This window comes from Puma concolor, chromosome E1 (genome assembly GCF_028749965.1).
Source record: "Puma concolor isolate L17-30 chromosome E1, mPumCon1.1.hap2, whole genome shotgun sequence".
In the NCBI taxonomy this organism is placed as follows: domain Eukaryota; kingdom Metazoa; phylum Chordata; class Mammalia; order Carnivora; family Felidae; genus Puma; species Puma concolor.
In genome coordinates, this window is record NC_141680.1 from 62,139,202 (window position 1) to 62,163,376 (window position 24,175).

Sequence of the window (24,175 nt, forward strand, 5' to 3'; positions counted from 1 at the left end):
GCCCGCGGAGCCCCGCGGGAAGATCCCTCGGAGGCCCCCTTCCTGGTCATTTTGTGCCTTGTCGAGGTTTACAGGCCCTTGGGTTTCTGTTTCTCCAGCGTCTGTTTTCTCGGTTTAGACCCTCACCCCCAGTAAAACAGACCCAGGCTCCCAGGGGCTCAGGGCCCAGTGCAGTCCCAGGCGGGCATTTTCTCCAGAGGGAGAATCGGCCCCGGGCGTCCACAGCAATCCTCTTACAAAGGCTGCTTATTTCAGAACTGTATCTGAAGGTTAAGTGGTGGGCTGGGAGATTCAGGTGTTTACGCCGTGGCTGCTGGTTCACGGCCACTAAATGGGATTGCAGGGCCCCCAATTGTGTTAACGATTGTGGCTGTGCCTCCTTAGCCAGTGGCCTGTGAGGCCCTCCCCCTTAGGCTGGCTCAGGCTGTGGCCAGCCAGAGGGAGACCTCCCAGGTGGCCCCCTTTTCTTTCAGCTGGGTTTCGGGTGGCAGACTGTCCGGTAACGCGGCTTCTCACGTAGGGTTTCAAGTTAGAGCTGGGCCATGGCAGGAATTCTGAAGCCGGGTTGGGATTGAGTAAGTCGGCTCTGGAGCCATGTTGGAGCTGCTGGTAAACATGAGTCAAAGACGGCTGAGGACCCGGCACGGAAAAGGAACAGCCTCTGGGGTTTTGTGTTTGGTGTCACAGAGTGTGTGGCATACGTTTCTGGTCGTGTTGCTCTGCAAACGCTGTCGGGGAAGGGAGCTTCATTAAGTCATTAGTCATTAGTTCCGTAACCATGTGCTCGTTCTCGAAGGGGGGGAGGGAAGTGCTGGGCAGAGGGTCTCTTTCCTATTTTCCTTGCTTCTGCAACGAAACCATTAAACAGGAACTTCCATGGCGAGGATCGGGAGGGGTTGCACGGCCTGGCTTCGCTCTGGGGAACCCACGATCATCCGCACTAAAACTCTCACAGCCTGGGCGGTGAGGCGTGCAGTCACCACCGAGCGGCTTCTAGGCGGAGCTGTGATTTACCTGGAGATCTGCAGGCAGCATGACGGCAAGGGCTGTGAACCCCTGGAAGCAGCCTGGAGGGTTGGGGTGCACATTCAACAGGCAAGTCTGTGGCGTGTGCTGTCGCTCAGTTCACTAATGAGCTCCCGTGGGCAAGCGCGGCAGAGAGAGACCCAGGATCTGCAGGGCTGGACGCAGCCGGCTTTGGTGAGAGCAGGGCTGTGCCCCCACCGCGACCGCTCCCGGCCTCACAGCAGGCCCGCGCTGCAACGCAGGCCGGGCGGGTTGGGTTGTAGGCGGTGCTCTTCCCGACGCTCTGTGGCCCGACTGCCAAGTCTCGAGTGCCGGTGCTGTGCTACCCTTTTGTGTTCTGTCGCTGGGGAGCTCGGGGCTCCGCAGCAGAGCCGGTACAGGTGGGGCGGCGGGAGCACGGCGGCCAGGCAGACAGCAGCCCACACGGAGACACAGCTGGAGCCACCCGTGTGGACCCGGCTGGCCCTCTGTTTCGGCCGGGGGCCGCGCTGCCTCCGTTCCTGGGTCGGTGGCTTGCGGAAGGGTGGCCGGGATGTGGCCCCTCTCTGTGTCCCCTGCGCTGCAGCGCGGCTGTTTGCTTTGGCCCTGCATCCTTTCAGCTCCAGCTCTGAGTGCTGTTTGCCTTGGCAGAGGCAGGAGCGGCGGGGACACTCGTCCTTGGCCTCGCTGATTAAAAATGTGAGAATAGACCGCACTCCTCCCTGGAAGAACCAGCAACATAGACTTTCAGCTTTTTCTCTGTGGCCCGGCTTCTGCGGGAGCCACGTCCTCGGGGAATTTCACGGAAGCTGAAGGGGAGAGCAGCAGAATGCCTTCCTGATGTCCCCTGAGAACTCACCCTCGGGGCTGGGCAGGGCGACAGGCACTGGGCCGGGTCCTTCAGGGGATGGGGGTGCAGGCAGCAGACCCCAGAGTCCAAGACCTGGCCAAGGGGGCAGTCCTGGGGGGTTGCCTGGAGTGAGGGACGGAGTGGGGCAGGGGCCAGCACGAAGTGCTCAGAACGAAGCCCCAACTACAGCCCTCTCGGGAGAGACCTCTGATGACTCGATGTAGGGAAAGGGGCTTCTGTAGCAGCTGGCCTCTGTTCCTGGGGATTCTGGGGAGCGACTGGCAGGTTGGTGTTCTCGTGGTCCAGTAGACCGGGAGCAGCCGTGGCTCTCAGGTGACCCTGTGACCCTGGAGGGGAGCGGCTGTGCAGCATCTCCAGGAATAGGGGCATCCGTGGCTTGTCCTGAGGACGTGGGAAGGTGGGAGACAGCCTGAGAAGCACGAGTTCCCAGGAAAGCCGTGGATGTGATTGTTTATGGTGTTGAGGCTTCTGGGCTTTGGTCCACACGACCAGGCCGGTCACTAGAGGCTGTCTGGTCGTCCCCACCCTGTAGCTGTTGTGGGGAAGCCGGCCCGGCCGCAGTTGCCTCATGAAGGTGGTGGGTGAGCCCGGGGCTCCCGGAGCCGGAGTCAGGCAGGTTGGCTGCTGCTGGTGCCGTTGGTAAGGCTGGTGCAAGGTGGTGGGCGTTGGGTGCTCGTGGGAGGGAGCTGACCTGGGCAGGTGAGAGCCCGCGGCTGGCTTTTCCCATTGAGGCCTGGCTGCCCGGGCCCTGCCCATTACCCTCTGCTGTGTCCCACGTTCTCCTCCAGGTGGGTGCCCGGGGGAGCCCCGGGAAGCCTTGTGCCGCTGACCCCGGGCCCGCTTTCCCTCACGCACAGCTGGACAATCACGCTGGAGTGATTGCTGCCATCAGAAGCCTGGGGTCTGGCGTGGACAGAGCTCAGTGGACCCTCGGCCAGAGAAGGCCCGCTGGGCTCTGATAGGCAGCTTCCCTGGCAATGGAAGTGCCTGCTGTATGTGCTTGCGTGTGCTTGTGTGTGCTTGCCTGCGCGCGTGTGTGAACGTGAGGACGCGTGTGTATGCGTATGGCGTGTGTTTGCTTTAGAGGCACTCCCGGGGGTGCCCCGTCGGGGGGTGTCTTCTGGGGGGTGGCAGCGCCGGCCATCACTGCTCTCCGGTGTGCTGCGGGGTGCACGTCCTGGCCTGCCACCGTCCCGCGCCCTGTCTGGAGTAGCCGGGTGCTGAGGGGCAGGTTCTCTGTTGTGCTGACCTCGGAGCTGCCTGGCTGTGGCAGCTTCTTGTGCCTAAGTCACGTCCCAGAGACTGTCGGCTCTGCACAGGCTCCTCGTTGGCTGGATGCCTGGTGCACGGCCGCTGAACACAATGGGGTGGCCTGGAGGCACTGGGGCCCAGCGCTGGGGTTCTGTGGAGTCCCGAGCTGGCTCAGGAGTGTGTCTTGTCTGGGCTGTCCCTGTAGGTCTGGCGTCCAGCACATGTCCTGTGTCCGGGAGGTTGGCTTGGCTCATGGGACTGACCGCTGTGCGCCGGGGGCTTCAGGTCGGAATGGTGGCTGGCGCTGGCCCTGGGCTTTCGGGTGCCATCAGCAGGGAGAGGCGCTCGCAGGTGCCGTGCGGTTCTGGATGCCGCTCCCTCGGGGCCATCCCCCCTGGCATGGATGTGCTGGCTGGGCTGCCTGGGACAGGCTGCCTTTCGTGGGAGGATTGGGTGCTGAGAGAGAGGGCCTTGTCCCCTGCTCCCGGGCTCGGGGAGGAGGGCCGCACTCCTCCTGAGTTTGCAGGTCTGAGTCCTGCTCAGGAGATCCCTGCGATGTTACCGTGGGACTGGGGGGCCACGGACCCGGCTGGCCTTGCTGCCCACTCGTCCCCGTTCAGCCTGGCATGGCACCCTGGACATGGGCTGTGTGCTGTCACCCTCCAGTCAGGGCACCTGAGCCGTCGGTCCAGCATGGGGCGCCCTGGGCCGCTGGCCTGGCTGGCTCCTGGCCTCTTTCCTCCCTCCTGTGTGTACTGAGCCAGGGCCTGCCCCGCGTTGCCTTCTTGGCCCCTCTACTTGGGCCTCGGGGTGGGGCAGGTGTCCCCATTATAGAGCAGACTGTGTCCCCCGGACACACAACACTGGGGCGCCTTTGGGGGGGCGGTCGGTGCCAGGCTGCTGTCCGATGGCAGCTGTAGTGGTGACGGACGGCACGGACTGAGCCAGCACCCGCCTCCCTGGCTCTGATCCACTCCCGGCCCTGACTGTGCTGCGTTGCCGGGATGGGGGTGGGGGCTCGAGGGGCCCCGCCCCAGTGGGCACAGGTGGCTCCAGACAGTGGCCTGAGGGGAGGTGGGTGCCTAGGCTTCTCCTAAAGAGGAGAACCTTTTGTCTCCAAGTAACATGCTCCCCAGTAAGGCCAGCCTTCCCCTGAGACCCAGGTGTGCTGACTCAGGACCAGCGTGGAGCCCTGACTGGGGCCTGCACGTGAGCACAGTGCTTGGAGGAACAGGCCAGGTTCTGGGGCGCCCCTCCAGGTCTGCCCTTCCGGCTGCTCCCAGAGCAGCAGCTCGGTGTCTCATGGGTCCTAGAGGCTGTGGCAGGTCTGTGGCCCCAAGCACAACGTGTCCGTCTCTCTCAGGGCCCGAGGCATGCCGGGTGCTGCCTGGGAAGCGGTCGGTCCTGCAGCATCCCGGGCCTTGGCATTGGTCCCCACAGCAGGGGCCCACGGGCCTGTGAAGAGAGGGACTGGGTGGGGAGGGGGGGCCCGGAACCACACTGGGCCCGTCTCTAAGAGGTGACCTTGGGGACGGGCCAGGGGATCCGTGCCCACACTGTCCACAGGAGCCTTCTCCTGTCTCCAGCTCCTCCTGCCGACGTGCACCGCAGGAGCCCCCGTCTGGCCCCTGGGTTCCTGCAGGCCAGCAGGGTGGAGGCTCACCTGGCCTGTCCCTGCCCTGGCTCTGCGACCCAGTGGGATCAGTCCTTCTGCAGGCACCCGGTGTCCAGGATGGTCCCAGGTCCCTGCAGGCACCCCTTCCCACTTCAGGGCCCGTCTGGGGTCTGGTGGAGCCTGTCTTGAGGTCTTCGGCTACGAGATGGGCGTCCGAGGGCACTGCCGTGGGGGGCGGAGCACAGGAGATGTCTGGACGCGCGTCCCTGGACTCACACCCCGAACTGAGATGCCGGGGGCCGGTGAGGGCCACCAGGAGGAAACAAGGCCGCCGATCAGAACACAGTGCTTTCTTTGTGGTTGGGATTTTAACGATTTACTTACGGAAGTAGTTTTTTAGAACCATTGGACGATTTTTAGAAAGTCCTGTGTTAAACACGCGTGAAATAAATCGGTAGGGTTTGTGTGAAACTGCTTCATGTTCAGAGTCAGGCCCTCCTGAGTTTTGTTCTGGCTCACAGCCCAGTGTCACGGTGTCCCCCTCCGCCACCCCCTCCCCCGGGGCCATCGGGTGTCGGTGTTTCCTGAGCGAGGCTTTGGTGTTTTGTTCCAAGCCTTGAGACCCATCCTGCCTTCTTTGTTGCCTTGTTTCTCTGATTGAAGGTTTCCAGACAACAGCCAGGACCCCTGTTCCTTCAGAGTTGGTAATGGTTTGTGGATGTGACGTCCACGTTTGCCTGTGGCCAGCCATACCAGGGACAGTCATGGGTCGGCGTGTGCCAGGTGACGACGCGTGTAATAGATCACAAAGCCATGGCACCTGTAACCAAGATGTCATAGGTGTTTGTGCTGGGAAACAAATTGATGTCTTGATGTTGGAGTTGGCGGTGAGAACGGGGTGGGGGCCCCCCATCCTAGAGCTAGAATACTGTCCAGCAGGGCACAGCCATCACCCGGGGCCACACACGGAGGCAGAGTGGACTTGCCATTTCTGGTGGGACTTTTAAAAGAAGAGCTTGGGGCAGAAGGGCCGCTGCCCAAGGTGCAGAGGGCCTCTCTGCACCCGTGTGAGCCTCCCATGGGTCTGGTCAAGCCCTCTCTGCCCTGGGAGACTCTCTGGTGAAAGAGGCCTGTTGTCTGTCCCTCCTTCCATTCTCTCTGCCACTCCTACGGAAGTCTTTTGCAGTCCAGAGCGGAGCTCAGGCCGTGGCCTGTCTTGCCCTTGGGAATCCAGGGCCTTGCTGGCCCCAGGCTGGAGTGGCTTGGATGCACCCGTGTGCTGGGGGCTGGGGTCAAGCCAGCAGCCGGAGTCATGATTTCAGGCCCCACCTGGGGAGAGGGCTGTGAAGTTAGGTGTCTCACACTCTGTCTCTGGCTCTGCCTCGGCAGCGGGGGGCAGGCCGTGGGTCACCTGGGCTTTCCAGCCTGCTGTTAGTCGTGAGTAACTTTGACAGCCATGGGCCAGGCACTGTGTGCTGAGAGCCGTGCACCTGACCTTGCTTATCCCTCAGCCCGCTGCTCAAGGGGACCCTGGCTGGCCCCGGCGGGCAGAGTGGCCTCTGTGAGGTGAAGCAGTGTGGTCTAGCCGTCAGCTGGTCAGGGGCTGAGCCGGGGCTGGACCCGGGCCTGTTGAGGCCTGGAGCCGGCTGTTTTTCCATTCAAGGGTCCCGCAGATCTCAGGCAAGTTTTTTCTCCTTGACGAGTAAACGGGCCCGTGGAGTACTTCCTAGCGTATGGAAGGTGCTGGGCGGGTGGTGGCTGTGAGAGTTCTTGAGGTAGCAGGAGGTCAGCGGCAGAGTGGGCAGGCCCAGGCAGAGGCTGACTTCCTGAGTGCTGCGTGGCCTGTGTTCCCATCAGCGTGACCGCCTCCTGGCAGGCACATCCTACCTTATATGAGGGCAGCGGGAGGGGGCGGTTCCAGAACATTCCAAGGCTGCATCCCTGCTTGCTCATAGGTAGTTTCTCACTGGAGCCCAGCCCTGTGAAACTCCGGTCAGAGTCTTCCCGGGGACAAGGACGGGTCAGTGGCCTTGGAATGTTCTAACTGGGCAAGCAGGAACCAGACTTAGTTTTGCTGTCAGTGTTGGGCCTTCTCGCTGCGAGTGGGGGTTGTCCCAGTGTCTCCGAGCGCTCTGGCCCTGCTAACACAGGGCAGCCTCGATGGGAGGCTTACTCCTGACAGCTCAGGGGCTGGGAGCCCGAGATCCGGCATGGGCAGGGCTGGGTTCTCCTGAGGCCTCTCCCCTGGGCTCCCAGACAGCCACCTTCTGCCCGTGTCGTCACATAGTTGTCCTCTGTGTGTGTCTATGTCCGATCTCTTCTGAGAAGGACACTGGCGCCATCGGGTTAGGGCCCACCCTGATGACCTCGTGCAACCTGATGTCTTCTGTCAGGACCGTCTCCAAGGACAGCCACGTTCTGAGGGGCTGGGGGCTGGAATTTCAATGTATGGATTTAGGGGACACCAACGTGCCATTGGGCCCTCTCCCCAGGGTGCAGTGGGCTCATACAGGTGGCAGGGGGCCTGCGTGCCGTCTCTCTGAATCGGGGTGACGGGTTTCCAGGCGGGTCGTATTGTGGGCTCGCGATGGTTTTCTGTCCAACCTCAATCAAACGGCAGTGGTGATTACGACACTAAGATTTCCACGGGAGCACGCTGTGATTTCGTCACGGAAGTGGTCGGCAGGAGTGTGGGCTGCAGCTTAGTGCTAAGCACAGACAGAAAGCAGTGTGGGTGCAGGGTCCCGTTGGCACAGGGCCGAGCAGGGGGCGGGGGCAGGGGCGTGGGCACTGGAAGGTGTGTGTGGCGGGGGCCCTTCGGGCCGTGCCCGCTGAAGTCAAGATGGGTAGAGAGTGTGTCTCAGACAGGGGAGGAGAGGGCGGGCTGTGGGGCCCGTGTTTGGACCCTGCTGCAGGGATTGCCTGGTTCCTGGGGTCGGGGAAGGGTGTCAAGGCGTAGGGAAATTGTGGTGCCCCCCGAGTGGGGAGCGGGGGGCCTGTGGCTCCCTGTTCTCGTGTGGGCTCGAGCCAGGACCACCAAGTGGGCCAGAGCATTGTCTTCCGTCCCTGCGTTGCTCTGCCAGTGGTTCCTGGGGCCTCGGGGCCCCTGACCCCTCTGGGGGCTGTGGCAGAGACCGAGTTGTTACTTTATTGTAAGTTGGCGGCTGTCCGAGAGCTGCCGGAGGCAGGAACGACTGCCTCACCACGGAGCTGCTTCTCAGCCTCTCTGACCCCTGGGCGAGGCCCACTGTGGCCGCCCTCCCTTGGGGGTCAGGAACTCCGGCTCTGTCTATTCTAGAACAGTCTGGTGCCTTGTTTGCTGCTGCCAGGTCACGTTGCTTTTTGGCGCTCTATCCTTGGGGGGCTGTGGCCAGGTCGGCCTCTCCGTGGCCCCGTGTGGCCCTCGTTTCTGCTGGCGGCTGTGGGGCAGAGGCCATGAGTGCCATGGTGGTGGAGTGTGGCCTGAGGGGAGCTGGTGGGCTGTCGGTGGTGGGGGGGGGGGTGTCGTGGCCCATGGGGGTGTGGGAAGGGGAACCCGGTGCTGTTAAAGTGTAATTGGTCTGTGTGGAGTGCTGCGTGGCTTGTCCCTGTTTCCAAGGGGGCTTTTTCTGCTTCCCCTGCTGGCCTTCACTCTCCCACCATCCCCCCATGAGCTGTTTTGTTCTGGAAGCTTCCTTGTATGCAGTCATTTTCTGAACACGCATGAACACGTTCTTATTTTCTCTCTGGTTGTAACCTAGTGAGATCCAGCTCAAGATTTGCCTCCTCCAGGAAGCCCCCCAGCACTCACTGAACTCCCCAAGTTGGTTTATTCCTTCAAAAAGGGTCCCCAGGGGGGCGCCTGGGTGGCGCAGTCGGTTAAGCGTCCGACTTCAGCCAGGTCACGATCTCGCGCTCCGTGAGTTCGAGCCCCGCGTCGGGCTCTGGGCTGATGGCTCAGAGCCTGGAGCCTGTTTCCAATTCTGTGTCTCCCTCTCTCTCTGCCCCTCCCCCGTTCATGCTCTGTCTCTCTCTGTCCCAAAAATAAATAAATGTTGAAAAAAAAAAAAATTAAAAAAAAAAAAAATTTAAAAAAAGGGTCCCCAGGATAGGTGTCCCCATCTTTAGAGGGGAAACCTTCCACCTGCCCCCACCCCCAGGCGGGAGTCAAGCAGAGCTGCCCTGCGAAGCCAAGCTTCCTGGTTTGGCCTGATGGTCCTTCCCACCCCCCATCCCCTGCCCCTCGCGCGTGAGCCGGGCCCTCCGTCCAGGGCGCCAGTGTATCAGTGCTCTCTTTGGGTCTGCAGCGGGTAGGCCTTGCGCCCGCCTCCCCCCGAGGGGGAGGGCAGTGCAAGTGGCAGGGCAGCAGGCACCGGGCCCCTCGGTGGCTGGACGTCGTGTATCCCGGGTTGGCAGGGGGGGCAGGCCCCCTGGCATCAGCCCTCCCGCAGGTGTGTGTCACCTCAGCACCCCCCTAGTTCTGGTGTTGCTGGACGGGCTCGAGGGAGCAGCTGGTCCAGCCTTGACGGGCCTCGGGACAGCACCGAGGCCCGTGTGCAGCGAGGGGTGAGCTCGGCTGTGTGGCCGGAGCCGGTGGGCAGGCTCTTGACTCCCTCAGCCTCTCCCAGTGCGTCTGTAAAATGGGCACAGGCACGCACGGGTCGGTCAGGTGAGGGTGCAGGATGTGGGGGTGGAAGGCCGGGGGGTCCCTGTGCCGTCTCGTCCTCGCAGGTGTCGGCTGCGTAGAGGGAAAGGTGGCCTGGCTTGGCCACTCAGCACGTGCCTGTGTGCCCACCCTGTCCTTCCTTTGCCGCACACGAGGGGCTGGAGGGGAAGCAGAGGCTTGTCACTTCCCTCTGTCAGCAGAGGGACTTTGCTCTCTGTGACTGCCCTGCCAGGAAGGTGCTGGAGGGGGGCCATCGCTGGAGCCAGAACTAGGGAATAAACAGGATTCCTGAGCCGCTGAGCAGCAGACCCGGGCACGGGCACGGGAGCAGGCTGGGGCAAAGTCCTTGGGCAGAACTCCCTTCTAGAAACGTGTCGACCCCTCTCCTCGTTCCCAAGGGTGTCCCGCTGCCCATTCTCCTCACTGGCCGGGCAGACTGTGACCGCAGAGTAAATCTAAGTGCCCACCAGTGTGCCGGAGGCTGGGAGTGTCCCGGGGCATCCGGGCAGGAAGGCTCCCAGCGCGCTCGGCTTGGTGGGGTCCTGCGACAGCCGCCTGTGCACCGCGGCTCCCCTCCTCACTGCTCTCACGGAAACGCGCGGCCGTGTCCCTGGGGTCAGGGTAGGGCAGCCCTGAGGTAGGGGTTCGGTTAGGCCCGGATGGCTGCGACCCCAGGGCCGGCAGGAGCGGCCAGCTTTGGGCTGTCCTGGCAAGGGGGTGACTTCCCATCATGCCCTGGGTTCACCCCTCACTTGTGAGTGTGTCTGGCAGAGACCCCTCCTCTCTCTCACCCTTTCATCGTGTGTATCTTGTGGGGTGTCCAGGACCCCCTTGCAGAGACCCTGGCAGGCCACCTGGTAACTGGAGGCCGTTTGGAGATAAATATTGGCTGAACCAACGGATAAGTGGAAGAATACTAGTGCTAACTACAGTCGATGCTTGAATGTCGGGGGGCTTAGGGGCGCCGACCTCCCATCCAGGTGAAAATCTATGTGTGACTTTTGACACCCCCCCCCCCCCCCAATAGACTACTGTTGGCTGGAAGCCTTCCCGGTCATGTGAGCGGTCGGTTACGCTTTGTATGGGACGTGTGTCACGTGCTGTGTTATCAGGACAAAGTAAGGCACAGGAGGGGAATTGCCATCAAGGAGACCATTGGAAAGTACATTTACGGTGCTGCATGAGTCTGCTGATAAAACCCCCACAGACGTGGGCCCGCAGAGTTCTGTGTTGTTTAAGGGTCAGGGGAGTGGTTCTTAGCCCCCAAATCTGCCCGAGGAGTAAACGCACAGCCTCCACATACGACATCGAGTCTGAGCCCATTTGGGATGCATTTGCATAGTGCACATGTCAGAGCTGGAAGAAAACACTGGATGTTGCTCACGTTGTGGCATGGTGTCCTGGCCGGGGGGGGGGGGGGGGGGGGCGGTCCTGGAGTGTGGGGTCATGGGGCAAATGTGAGGCCAGCAGCGCATGGCCCTGGCTGCCCGTGGCCCAAAGACGGTGGGCAGGGTGTCCCCGGCCTCGCTCCTGTTTTCAGCACCACAGGTGGGTTAATTCCCTCTCCTCTCAAAGGAGGCGGGCCCCTGCTGGAGGGGTTGGGTGCCGGGATCTGCACTCCCTGCAGAAGAGCTGTGAAGACAGTTACTCCGTCACTTGCTAGAAAAGGTGTCCAGCGTCAGTCCCCTGAGTCGCCTCCTTGTGATAACTGATAGAAGGCCCTGCTGCCCCCGCCTCCATCGGCTCTGCCCCACCCCCACCCAGGGCCTGGTTAGGGGAGCCGGTGGTGGGGCCGGTGTAGAGGGTGCCGAGGGGTGGGGTGGAGGAACCCCATGCCAGGCCTGCAAGGTGGTCCTGGCTGGCCTATGGCTGCCAGGCTTTGCAGAGATCCAGTGACGTGAAGGCAGGTGGGTGACTGTTGGCCAAGAGGCCTGCCTTCAGGCCGGGGAGCGGGCATCTGTGCGGAGCCACGAGGACACTTCTGCCTTTGCCATCGCCTCCAGTTGAAACCCCGGCACCTGTGTGACCAGGCCTGGTGTCCTGGCCACCTGCCCCTTCGCGGCAGAGTGGAGCAGAGGCCGTGCCCTGCCCCCTCACTCTTGCATTCCTCATGCGTGAGCTCAGCCGCGGTGCCGAGGAAGTGAAACCTGGCGGCTGTCCCCGTGTGTCATTGGGAGAGTGTGGGCAGGCTGCCACGGTGATCCCCTCGCTTGGCCTGGGCGGCTCCTGGCCTGTTTTCTGCTGTCACTCAGAATGTTAATGGGGATCAAACGATGAGCTTGGACGGAGTGTCCTCTTATGACCAGGAGCCTGGGGGTGTCACCCGGGAGCCAGGTGGCAGTGGTCCTGGGGATGTGAGATGTGTTTTACCATCACGTTCACACGCACACGTGGGAGCATGCGCACGAGCACACGGTCTCACACGATCTGCGGGCACCCTGGGACCCCGGGACACCAGGCTCAGGGACCCAAGCCGCCCTGAGTGGGTTAACACCCTTCTGTCCTTTGCAGAACAGACGCACAGGGACCATGTGGCGCTCTTCTGCCCTGAGGCCCAGGCAGCGGGAGCCTCAGAGCTCCCACGGGCCCTGCAGTCACCCCTCGCTGGTGAACCCCAGACCCGGCTTCCTGCTCAGAACCCTCCCCGGTGCCCACCCGTCTGCTCTGGCATCACTCTTCCGACTCCCAGGCGCTCCCTGGATTTGAGGTGTCCAGATTCCTGGGTCCCCAGACCAGCAGGCTGCATGCCACCTGCTGTCCCCACGTCGCGGTGTCGTGTGTATGGACGGGTGGGGCCGGCCCTCTCTCCTCCTGAGGGCCTCCCCTTCTTGGATCCCGGAGCAGCTCCAACAGGGTCCTCGCGTGGGCTGGCGCCCTTGGCTGCATCCTGGTCTCCCCTGAGCAGCGAGGGGTCCCTTTGGAATGGTAGTCGGATTGCATGGCTCTGCTCAGAACCCCCTGGGCTTCCTCTCCGGCCAGGCAGAGCAGGGCCTTCCCATGCGGGCTGTGAGGCGGCGGGCTGGCTACTTCTTACCTCCCCGCCGACGTTTCAGCCTGGGTGCCGCCCTGCCGTCCCCGAGCATGCCGTGGCTGGTCCCTGGGCCGCCTCCCTGTCGACCCCACTCCCCGGCTCTCCTACCTGTGTGAGCTGGGTCCTGCTGTCGTGTTCTCGGCCCGCACAGGGTCCTCACGGTCCGGTGTGGTGTGGGCGCGCCTTCCCTCGTGGGGTGCCGGCCCCATGGGGGTGGGAGTTGGGCAGGGTCCCTGCGGCATCCCCTGCACACCTTAGTTCTAGTGCAGCTGTAGCAGGTCCCCTGCCTGCCTGTGGACCAGGCTGCCTGCCGGGCTCTCCCTCGTCACACCTCGGGCCCGGCCCCGTGTGTGCCTAGGCAGTAGCCTGGATGCAGGGCCTTGTCCTGTGGACACGGGTCTCTGTTCCTGTGCACCGCGCCCCAGGGCGGGCGGATGGCAGCATGGCACCAGTACCCACTTTTCCGGCACCAGACCCCACGGCCCTCGACGCCGGCCGAGGAAGGCTGTCACCTGGGGCTGGGGCTGCAGCACAGATGTCAGGGGAGGGCGGGGGCGCCCGGCCTCTGCTCACACAGAAGCCTCTGGGGCCTGCGTGCTCTGTGGTAGGATCAGGCGGTTTCTCCCCCCGGGGCGTCCGTTCTCTCATCCTCGTCAGACTGTCCTCAGACAGACGCCCATTGTGATAACGGATCTGAAGACATCGGATGTGGCCGAGACGGGTTTTCTTTGGAAGTCCTGTGCCGCGTGCTCGCTGGCTGGGCCGGCTCCCAGTGCCTGTTACCCGGTGGAGCTCACATTTGGCCGTGGTTCGCGTGTGCCTGTTTTTACGCCTCGTAATTAAAACATTTATTTGGCCTTCACGGTGAAAATCTAATTTCTTCCGTCTAAGAACAGCAGTCCGTTGGGCAAACGGAGCCAGAGTCTGTTGGATTATTCATAGCGTGGTATTTGCAGATCAGGCTGTGGGTCCCTCTAATCAGAGCTGATGTTTGGTAATTGATGTGTTGAGTGAAGATTTTAGTGGGAGGGGGCGCTGGGCGGCGCTGAGCCGTTTGTGCGTGGCCGGCAGGAGGGCTTTCCTCGGCTGACTCAGCCCCGCCAGACGGGGTAATGGCACCTTGGCCGCAACACTTCTGAGCACCGATTGTATGCCAGGCACCGCCACGCGCGCTCTGTGTTTACCTGTCCGTTTGACCCACAAAGCCTCAATGCACCAAGGTCTGTCCTTACCCCCATCGTACAGACGTGAAAACTGAGGCTCAGAGGGTCCGGTCCACTCAAGGGCAGGGCTGGGGTTTTGACTCCAGAAGCCTGAATGTGGCTTCATGGTCTCGACCCTCTGGGTTTTCTCCTCCCGTTGGGACCCTCCTAGAGCCACCACGTCACCTGGGCCACTCATGCCTTTTTTCTCGTTGCTTTCCTCAGACCATCATGGAGCAGTTCAACCCCAGCCTTCGGAACTTCATCGCCATGGGGAAGAACTACGAGAAAGCCCTGGCAGGTGAGGCCGCGGGGTGGGGGCCACGGCCTCCCAGCAGGTGGACGGCTCGTGGAGCCAGATGAGAGGCGGAAGGAGATGCTTTGTTCCAGAAACAAACTCGCCAGAGGGAGGGTGTGGGGCCGCACCCTGGAGGCCTGTGAGCCCTGGAATCTACGCCCACTGTTGTAGGGACAGCCATGTCCCCAGCCCTGTCCTAGGCTGTGGCGAAAGCACGGGGTCTGGCTTCTGTTTTAGTCCACAGCACGTAAAGACGCAGGTGCGGGTGTCTGTCCTGCGCAGTCGTCTCGAAGCTGTAGGACTGGGGTCTGGGCTTGGGGCCACACCGTCTCCCTGGCTGGTGAGCACCCTGTACCTCCCAGAGACCTGGGGCGGGGGCGCTGGGGGCAGGGCACTCAGTCTCCACCAGGGAGGGGACGTTGGTGCCAGGGTCTGGGCTCTTCAGTCCCAGTGGGGGCCGGCTGACTCACGCCGTGGTCCGGGACGCCTGGGGGGACCGACTGCCCGTCTCCCGACCCTCGACTGTGTCTCTCTGGGCTCGGTGTCAGTGTCGCTCTAACTGTGGTGTCCTTGTGAGCAGAGCCCCCACCCCTAACAGGGACCTTGTGTCTGCAGAGCGTGCACTAGCCCCAGCCGGCTGCCCTGGGGTGTCCGCGGCCCCATGGGGGCCTGGTGGGGGGACCTCTGGTGGCAGCAGCTCCTGTTTCTTTCTGTTCCTGTGGTCACCTGGGAGCAGAGCACCCAGCAGAACTGGCTTGCTCCCGGACAGTGGCCTGGGTGGTCTCCAGGGGAAGGTGTCTGGCCACGGTCCTGCCCTCGCTGTGTCCAGGGGGCAGAGGACCTCTCGTCATGCAGCAGCCCGGCAGGTGGCCTGCACCCTGGCCCTCCACCTCGGCCCTGGTCCTTCCCTCTAGCGGACGCTGCTGCAGACATTTTTGGGGGACCGGGGCCTTGATGTCACACACCAACGGAGCCAAGAACGCAGGTTCTCGTGTGGCTGCTGTGCATGGACCGGCGGCGTTGACCAGCAGCCGCTGGCCATCTCCCTGTTTCCGTGTGGGCCTTGCACCGCCCTCTGTTTGGGGGGCACACTAGTGTTCTGCACCCTGCCGGGCTCTCCTGAGCTGCCCGGCCCTGAGCACAGGGCCACTGCCCCAGCAAGAAAGGAGGTGCACCTGCTCATTGAACACAGGTTCCGTCCCTTCCTTGAGCTGGAACCCGGGCTGTAGGATCTCCGTGACGATGGCAGGTCCCAGGCTATGGCGGGTACCTCTGTGCCTGCCAGGGGTTAGGGGCTGGCTTGGCCTCTGTGCAGACCTCCCACATCGGGTCTGCTGCCCCCCGTAGGGCTCTGCACGCAAGACAGGCTGTGGCGGGTCGTGTGGGAGCTGAGTCTGTGTCCTGTCTGCAAAGCCGGAGGACAGAGGAGGCAGGAGGGCAGGGCACAGGCGAGCTTACAGGGCACAGGCCTGGTGTGTTCCATTACCGCAGGGGCTCCGAGCAGGGGCCCTGCCGTGCCCGTGGGAGAGGCCCAGACTTTCATCTCTTCCTGGCTGTGGACGATCTTCCCTGTGCTCTGTGGATGCGGCTGACGGTTCACTTCAGTGGAGCCACCGTCTGTGGGACACTTGTCACCCTCACCCAGCCTCCTCGTGGGGCGACACCATTCCACTCCAGTCCTGATCAAAGCCACGCCGCGGTCTCCTCTGTGATGAGGCCAGGTGTCCTTTTGGGTCTTTCCGCCCCCACTGGGGGTCCCCATGAGGCTCTCCAGGGGACCGCGTGTGGAGCTTCTGAGGGCTCCTTCCTGGACTGTCCCATAGGACAGAGCTCTGCGGGCACGTCACCTCCGTCTCCTCCATGCTCTCAGCCTCCCCTGCCCTAGACTTGTGGCACCTTTGGCCTTTCTTTCATCAGTATGGAGCTGCCCACCTCTCCTGGAAGCAGGCGCATGTCAGCCGGCGGGGCCGCGGGACAAACGGCCCTTCATTGAAGGCCACCTAAATGGAAGGTGACCAGGTGCCCGTTCGGCGCCCCTAAACGGGTCCCCTAGAGAACGGAGGAGTAGATGTCCTCACGCTGCTGCCGCTGCCCCCGCGCCCTGTCCGCCCTCCTGCTGGCAGGGCCCCTTCTCAGACGAGGGGTTTGCGGGCCCACCTGTGGGCGGGGGGCCCTGAGGCCTTCCCTGGGACGCCGGGTCCGCTTCCGACGGTGGCCGGAGCCGCAGGGCGCAGCATGAGCCCCACGGTGTGGCTTCGGCCTGCCGGGAGAGCTGAGGAGCGCCGTCTGCACACCTTGCTGGGGATCTCTGAGCACGTGGCCTCCTGCCTGGCGGGGTCTGCGCTCGGCACCCCCTGCCGCCCCTTGCCAGATACGGGGTGGTGGGGACGGCACCCAGCAGAGTGACTGGGGTAGCTCTGGGCCTGACTGGGGCGCCGTGTTCTCGCAAAGAAGAGGAACCCTAACGGTCGCAACGAGAGAATTTCAGCCAGAAATGGGGTGAGATCAGTGCGGGAGGAGCGCCTTGGAGCGCGGGAGGCTGGCGTGCACCGCGGTCACCGCATTGGTGCTGAGGGTCCGGTCCGTCCCCCGCGAGGGCAGTAACCACGCCCTTCTCTCCTCTCTCAGGTGTGACCTACGCTGCTAAGGGCTATTTTGATGCCCTCGTGAAGATGGGCGAGCTGGCCAGCGAGAGCCAGGGCTCCAAAGAACTCGGTAAGACCCCCGGCTCAGTGGAGACCCCCAGATTCCTCGCATGTGCCCCGGTGGGTCTGGGGTCCTGTCCTGTGACTGGTCCTTCTTGCACTCGGATCAGGTTTTCCTTGTCAAACAAGGAACTTTTCTGAGATGACCGTGACCCTCAGAGCTGGCGAGGGCTGTGACTTACACGTCCAGCCACAAGCAGGGTGTGCTGGGCGGCTTTGGGGTGCCCCTCAGAGTGCACGCAGGTGGGCCGGTCCCCGCCGAACAAGTGCAGCTGGTGGTGAGGACAGGTGCAGAAGCGCGTGGCTGACGTGGGGAGCCATGCGGAGACTGGACTGAGGTGACAGCAAGCCTTCCCGGTGTGACAGTGGGAAGGGACGCCAGCCCATCGCGCAGGGTGACCCGGTTTTGTAAAAGTGCGCACGGGCATGCCTATCACACGGTAAACAGGGAAAGACCCCAGATGCGTAGCAGACGGAGCTCCGGGGACGGGTTCTTTTGTTTGTGGTTTCGCGTTTTGCAAGTTCTCTAGCGGGAGCCCGTTCCGGCCTCGTAATCCAGGCAACACACAATGAAGGGTGGAGAGTGCCGGTGTCCCTCACAGGCCGGGAGACCCTGGTTCGCTGGCAGGTGCGGGGCGCTGGCCGTCCGCGTCTGCGGTCACGGGTCGCGGAGCCATCTCGCTCCCACTCTCACACTGTCTCGTGCCACACGCCGGGCCTGTCCGCTGTGGTGCTTTGCAGGGGCCTCTGGCACTCCTGTGTTGGAGGAAACGGAGGCCTGTGCCCAGCTGGCCGGGTCCCCCGTAGGCCTGCCAGGAGCGCCCGGTGCCCAGATTTTCCACGAAGCCAGTGTGAAAGCGCAGCTGTGTGTCGACAGACACAGCTCAGAGCTATGGCACTTTCCAGGGCTGGGGGTGGGGGGAGCAGGGGCAGGGGGCGACATGCCGGGTGGAATGCGTGCTGACCGGGGCCAGACCCCTCACGCTGGCGGGCCTTCGTCCGCATCTGAGAAGCTGAGCTGCTCCCAGCCCCGGAGGGAAGCTGTCTGGCCTCCGTGGGCATAGGGCCGACCTGCCCCTGCAGGCCTGGGGGAGCGTGCAGGGACTGAGAGGTGCTCAGGGGGTCAGGCCTGCAGGTGGGGCCTTGCTGCTCAGTGTGCAGGACACCCGGCAGGGGAGGCCCGGACGCCCCTGCGATGACGCCTCTGTGCTCGTGGGCCCAGAGGCCACACGTGGGCCTGCCTGGCGCTGCCGGGTCTCCAGGCTGCAGCTCCTACAGCCACCATCTGGGCCCCCGACCCCCTGGGACGTCTGTGTCGTGCGTGAGCCACGTGTGTTTGTGCGCAGGCTCCTGCCTGCGACGGGGACATTTTATTGTTATAGGTAGTCACGCGGCGGCCCTGGGGACACGTGTGCTGGGGGCCCCGGTGTGTTTACTGTCTGTGGTCACACTCACAGAAGGGCAGATGTCTGCCCGCGGGAAACCACGTGTGTGGCCCCAGGGCGAGGGGTGGGCTTGCGCGAAACTGCAGCGACGGTCCAGAACTCCCTGCTGGCCAGGTCCTGGGCGCTGCCCTACCACAGGCCCGCTGAGCAGCTGGGCGGCCTTGTGCGGCGGAGCTGGGCCCCGAGGCAGGAGCAGGTCAGGGGAGGACGGCCCTGCAGCCTCCTGGTGACCCACATTCGGGCATCTTCCTGACCAGCCAGCGTCTCGAGCACCTTCTCACGTGCTCGCTTCTCTTCCTTGGCCAAGTGTGCGTTCACGGCTTCCTGTCTCTTCGTCAAGTTTCTGTCCTGTAATCGTGTCGTACAAATTCTCCGCGTACTCTGGACGAGCCGTGTTGGGCACCGTCTTGCACGTGTTTTCTCGCCATCTCGTTCACCTGTCGGTTCTGTGATACTGTTTGTCGAAGAACGGGAGCTCGTTTTCAAGTTTGTTTCCTTTGAGAAAGAGAGAGAACAAGCCGGGGAGGGACAGAGAGGGGCTGCGAACCTCCACGCTGTCATCGCAGAGCCCAACGTGGGGCTCGATCCCACAGACCGTGAGATCGTGACCTGAGCCGAAATCAAGAGTCGGACGTTTAACCGACTGAGCCCCCCACGCACCCCAGCAGCGTTTCATTTTAATGAAGTCCAACCGGTTGCTTGTTTTCCTTGAACCAGACGGCTTATGGATTTTTCTTACCGTTATTGTGACTCTGGTGGTGATTTTTATTTTGACGGCTTTGTTTTTCCATTTGCTCTATTCTCAGGGTGCTCGTGCTGGTTTGTTCCCAGTCCCCCAGACGCTGCTCCAGACTCCTCAGCCACTTCTGGGGCGCCTGGGGGGCTCAGTGCTTTGAGCGTCTGACTCTTGGTTTCAGCAGGTCGTGATCTCACAGTACATGAGCTCGAGCCCTGTGTCAGGCTCTGTGCTGATGGTGCAGAGTCTGCTTGGAATTCTCTCTCTCCTTTGTCATCTCTCTGCCCCCTCCTTCACTTCATCTTTCTTCCAAAAATAAATGAGTACACTTAAAAAAAAATTTTATTTTTTTAATTACGAAAATTTTTTTTAATGTTTATTTTTGAGACAGAGAGAGACAGAGCGTGAGCAGAGGAGGGGTAGAGAGAGAGGGAGACACAGAATCTGAGGCAGGTCCAGGCTCTGAGCTGTCAGCACAGAGCCCGACGTGGGGCTCGAGCCCACAAACCGCGAGATCATGACCTGAGCCATAGTCAGACGCCCAACTGACTAAGCCACCCAGGCACCCCAAGGCGTCCCCTTTCCATCCCCGGGACTGGGTCCTGTTTCTCCCTGGGTCAGCACGTTGTCCTTTTATAAAAATGCTTCCTTAGCACGTTAAGTGGGAAAATACCTGACGCTTTGTCTGTCTGCAGCTGTCCCTCCACTTGGCAGAAGGCCTGGCTGACCTGGAGTTCTGGGTGGGATTCGGTCTTCCCGACTTTCCCTCAGGGTCAGGAGGCCCCGCCCACCGTCCTCTGACCCCAGTGTTGCCTTCTTCCATGCTGCTCGGATGCTGATTTTTAGCTGTGCGTGAATTTTTTTGTTTTTCTCCTCCCGGAAGCTTTTAAGATGTTTGCGTGTGGTGGCAGATCTCATACCAACGTCTGTGTGCACGTGGAGGGCCCAGGCAGGGCTGGAGAGCTGAGCATCCCCCATCACGGGCTAGGTGTCGGCCTCCGGGGCCACGAGCGGGGTGGCCACGGGCCAGTGTTGAGGCCGTGACCAGATGTGGAGGAACGGAGGGGGCCCTGGCAGGGCCCGAGGACAGACGCGAGGGGCTACGGTGTGCTGGGGGGGAGGTGGCGAGGCTGCTGGGGGCGGGGCCTGGTGCTGCGGGACGGGCTTGTGCCTTGTGAGCATCTATCCCTGCCGTCCCCACAGCTGGTGCGTTTGCTGTCACTACTGGAGAACATTCCATGGATTTCTCCATTCTCCCCATCGGCAGTAGGGTTATTCCCCGTGGGTTTTGCTGCTCTGGACGTGTAACGTCCACAGGACCGTGATGCTGAGCCCTGCCGCATGGTGACCTCCACGGTGGCGCCTCTGACGTGGTGCCAGGGCTGCTCTGCAGGTGGCCGCGGGGTCTCCCTGCCAACCTGTGGTCTTCCTTGGGGACAGGAGTAAGTAGGTGGCTCACGCCTGGCTTGTGAGGCTTCTGAGAGTTTTGGTGGGGATCCCATGTGAGTGAGGCTCCCAGGCCACCTTCCATGTGGGCAGGAGCCCTGCAAGGCCGCCCCAACCCCTGGGCCAGAAGCCGCAGCCACTGGCCAGCTTGGCCAACCTGGCTCTTGGGTGGGGGAGGGGCAAGTCACAGCCCCAAGGAGGCCAACAGGCGACCATTTCCATCTTGGTATGACTTGTGGTGTCCAAGGGGCCTGCGTGCCAGGGGCAGGTGATGCAGCCCAGGGGGATGCCCGGCCTGGACCTGTCCCACGCAGCGACTTGCTGAAAAAGGGGAGGTCTTCTGGGCCCTTCTGAGCACCTTGCGTCTGTTCTGCGTGGCAGAAATGTCACAGTTGGAGTCCTTTGCTCGTGGCCAAGTGTGCAGGGACAAGAGTTCGGTGGCTTATTTTGGCCACTGCTCCTGTGGAACCCTGTCATTGGGGTTTTAGGTGTTGAGGTCACTGGCCGAGGCAACGGTGCCTCAGTTCCTCGGTCCCATAAGCCTGCCAGCCCCTCGGGGGGGGGGTCATCTGTATGGGCTCCGCACCCCTCCCTGCAGGCTGGTCAGGACCCCCATGTGAGGGGCCCACATGTATTCCCGGCTGGTCCCGAGTCCAAGCTGTTCTGTGGTGCATGTGGCCGTGTGTGAGTGTATGTGCGCGTGTGCGTGCGCGTTTGAGGAGAACACCTGTTCCCTGATTCCAGACATGGGGTTCCTTGTCCCATTCCAGGCGCGGGGCTCCTGGTCTTGATGGTTCCCTCGACTGATCAGTAAACAGAGGAGCCGTGCACCGTGGCCCAAGGACAATGGGCTGTGGGTGTCTCCACCTGGTTCTGGCTTTCTGTGGTCGCGCAGTGTGTCCGTGAGTGTCTAAGCTGCACGCTGTGCTGTCACGTCTTCCTGAGGAGCCGAACCTTGTCACCACGTGGTGGCCTTCTCTGTCCCTTTGTTTGGTGTGGAGATTGATTTCCTGCTCCTCTTCCGTCTGTAGCCCCTGGGGGCTTGCTGTTTTGCGATCATTTCCTCCCAGCAGACCTTTCCCCCCCCCCCCAGGATGGGAGGGAAGAGGTGTGAGCCTCTGTCCTGGGAAGGAACCGGCCTCGGGGGGCAAGTGCCCCGTGGCGCTCCAGCCCAGGTGCTGGGAAGGCTGCCACCGCCTTTTGACCAGAGGTGGTTTGCAGACACATCGTCCAGACGCCCCAGCACAGTGGGGCGTCGCCTGTCCTCTGGCTGCTGCCTCCCTGCCCGGGTCTGCTGCCGTGGCCCCTGGGAGCTGTAGGGTCAGGCATGGCCAGGTGCACAGAGGCAGAGACCCCGGCCGCTCCCTTTTGCGTCCTGATGGCCCTGCCGTCCCCCGCAGAGCCCTGCACCTGCTTCCCGCCCGGCGTGAGGGTCTTGAGCAGCACACGCCTACACGTTAGCCCCACGGTGCTGTTCCGGGCTGAACCAGAAGTCGTGAGGGCCGAGAGGCTTCCCGTGTGTGGTTTTCCCCTCCTGAGCGGGAGCCGCGGCCCCGTGGCGGTCCCCTGTGCTCTCTGGAGGCACTGCCCGCGGCCAGGCTGCCCCTGGGCCCTCCTCTCTCCGTGTGCAGGAGGCGGGCGGCCTCTCTGCTTTGGTCCTGCCGGTCCCTGTGCCGCGAGGTCCAGGCCTCACGGAGGGGACCCTCTCTGTTCTGCACTGACCTTTCCCCTGCCCTGCAGGGAAGAGACTTGCAGGGCTTCGCTTTGATACAGCAAGCGGCTGGGGAGCACGGGGACTGCCCTTCTAAGCTGCTCGCCAGCAGCCGCCTGCGCCTGGCCGTGTGCAGGGCCCCCACGTCTCTGCTGAGGCAGGCCCCAGTGCCACGTCCCGCCCCACCACAGGGCGCTCACGGGGGCGCCTTTGGTCTGCGTGTGCCTGGGGGAGGGGCGGCTCTTCCCACACCCGGCTCTGCGCCTCCGCCCTCACGGCTGCTGTGCTTGCTCAGGGCGACGGCGTGTCCAGCCTGGGCCCGAGGCTGCAAGCCCGTCCCAGTGTGTGGCCCACGGAAGGGCAACCCGACCGCGTGCTTGTCCCGGGAACCTGCTGGAACCCAGCATGACTGCCGCCCTTCCGCCTGTGTCCCTGTCCGTCTAAGCCCCTTGGAACAGCCTCCCTGACCCCTCCTGACCTCGAGCCGTCAGAAGTGACATCAGCTTGGCGTGGGAGCATGGCACCGAGCTGTGGGCATTTCCAGAACTCCCATGTGGGCTCTGTGGTGGGTCAGGTTCGCCTTGCTCTAAGTGAGGACAGTGGTTTCACGGCTGAGCGGGTGCTGGCTCCACTCAAGTGCCAGCCCTGAGCAGGACTGAGCCCAGGGGACTCAGGCAGTGGCCGGGGCCCTTCCACACTCTCCACTGTTTTAAGCTTTAAGTGACTGGACGTTTCCGTTCGCAGAAAAGCGGGAAGGTCAGTGGAAGGAACCCCGGGGGCCGTCTCGTCTGCCCTGAGGCCACTCTGCCCGGTCGTCTCTGACTTTACCTCGTTTCTCCTGTCTGCCCGCCTCCCTGTATGCCACAGGCACATGCATGGGGCTCATAGCACACGTGTCCCCTGCCCAGGCGTGGAGCGGCTGGCTCCTGGGCCTTCTGTGCCGCTGTCATGGCCACTAGAGAGTGGGCTTCGGCCCTGGGTCACAGTGTGCAGTTGTGCGTGCTGTCCTCTGCAGCGTTGGCTCCTGGGGTGCCAGCCGCTGCCCTGGGTTTCTGTGCAGGGGAGGGTGCTGTCCAGTCGGCTCACTGACAGCAGTGCCTGGGTGCTGTGTACTTGGACGAGGCCGCAGGCACACCCCTGGCTCTTCTCTCCAGGGCCACGGTGTGGCAGGGGCCGGGCTGAGCCCAGGTAGGGAGTGGGACATGGGGGACGGAGTCCCAGTGTGCCCGGGCTCCTGGTACATGTGTGCGGTGACTCAGGCCTTTTGTGCTGCAATCACTCAGGCAGAAGATGGTCACGTCGCCTGCCCTCGGCCTTCCCTGGTTTTCTGGAGGGTTCTAGACTTTTCTGGAAGGTGGCACTACTTAAAGGGAGGCAGCAGTCATGGGGCGCGGGGCACAGCCTCTGCTGAGCCTCCGTTTCCCCAGCGCGAGGCCAGGCTTCGTGCCGAGCCCGCCCCGCCCCGTCCACGGCCTCCTCTGGGGCCTCATCCGTGTGAACGGCCGTTCTCTCTCTGTTCTCTGCCTTTGAAGAGGCCGCTTGTTTGTGATCCGGGCGTGTGTGTTCTTGCAGGGCCCGTCTGCCCACACCGAACCCGCCCAAGGGCAGCGGGAGCTCTGTGCTGGGCGCGGCCTGGCGGCGGGATGCTTGCTGCTGGGTGGCGGCCTGAAACCCGGCCTGCTTTGGCCCCTGAGTCACTGGATTAAGGGAGGTGCGACCTGAGCACTCCCCTGCCGTTTGGCTGCGCTCCACGCGTGGCCGCAGAGTGAACCGCTTGGGCCAGCTTCCCCATGCCCGCCTCTGGAGACCCCGCTGTGGGCTTTGGTGCTGCTTCTCGGCCCCGCCCGCACAGCCGGCTTTTGTCTGGCTTGGCCTCAGGCTCAGAGGGCCCAGAGACACGGGTGGAGTGCGGTGTGGCTGGAATGCAGGGCCCAGCAGAGGGGAATGCCCTTGACTCTGTGACCCCGGGGACTTGGAGACTATGGCTGGAGGGCTTCTGCTGGCAGAGGTCATTCTGAGACGCTGCCCTGGGCCGCCCACCTGCGCGGGCTCCTGTTCTCTCGGTGAGCATCGCCGCCCCCCCCGCAGCCCCTGCACCTGTCCAAGGAGGGCCTCTCTCGGGCACATGACTGCGCTCAGTCTGACGTGCCACCTGCTGTCAGACCCCGACAATAGAAAGTGCCCTTGCTAAACCCTCCCACCACTTGCAGGCCT

General features: G+C 62.9%; 1 protein-coding gene across 5 annotated transcripts in view; it reads left to right on the plus strand.

The window, feature by feature from the left end:
• Nucleotides 1-24,175, plus strand: part of BAIAP2 (BAR/IMD domain containing adaptor protein 2) — a 63,052-nt gene that overhangs the window by 727 nt on the left and 38,150 nt on the right. For all 5 annotated transcript variants that reach the window (XR_015243680.1, XM_086685585.1, XM_086685586.1 and 2 more), the window contains exons 2-3: nucleotides 13,846-13,921; nucleotides 16,547-16,633. Coding sequence is in view for 4 of the 5 variants with exons in the window: in XM_086685585.1 (XP_086541711.1) it covers nucleotides 13,846-13,921; nucleotides 16,547-16,633 (163 nt within the window). In the remaining variant the exon portion in view is untranslated. The remainder of the gene's footprint in view (nucleotides 1-13,845; nucleotides 13,922-16,546; nucleotides 16,634-24,175) is intronic.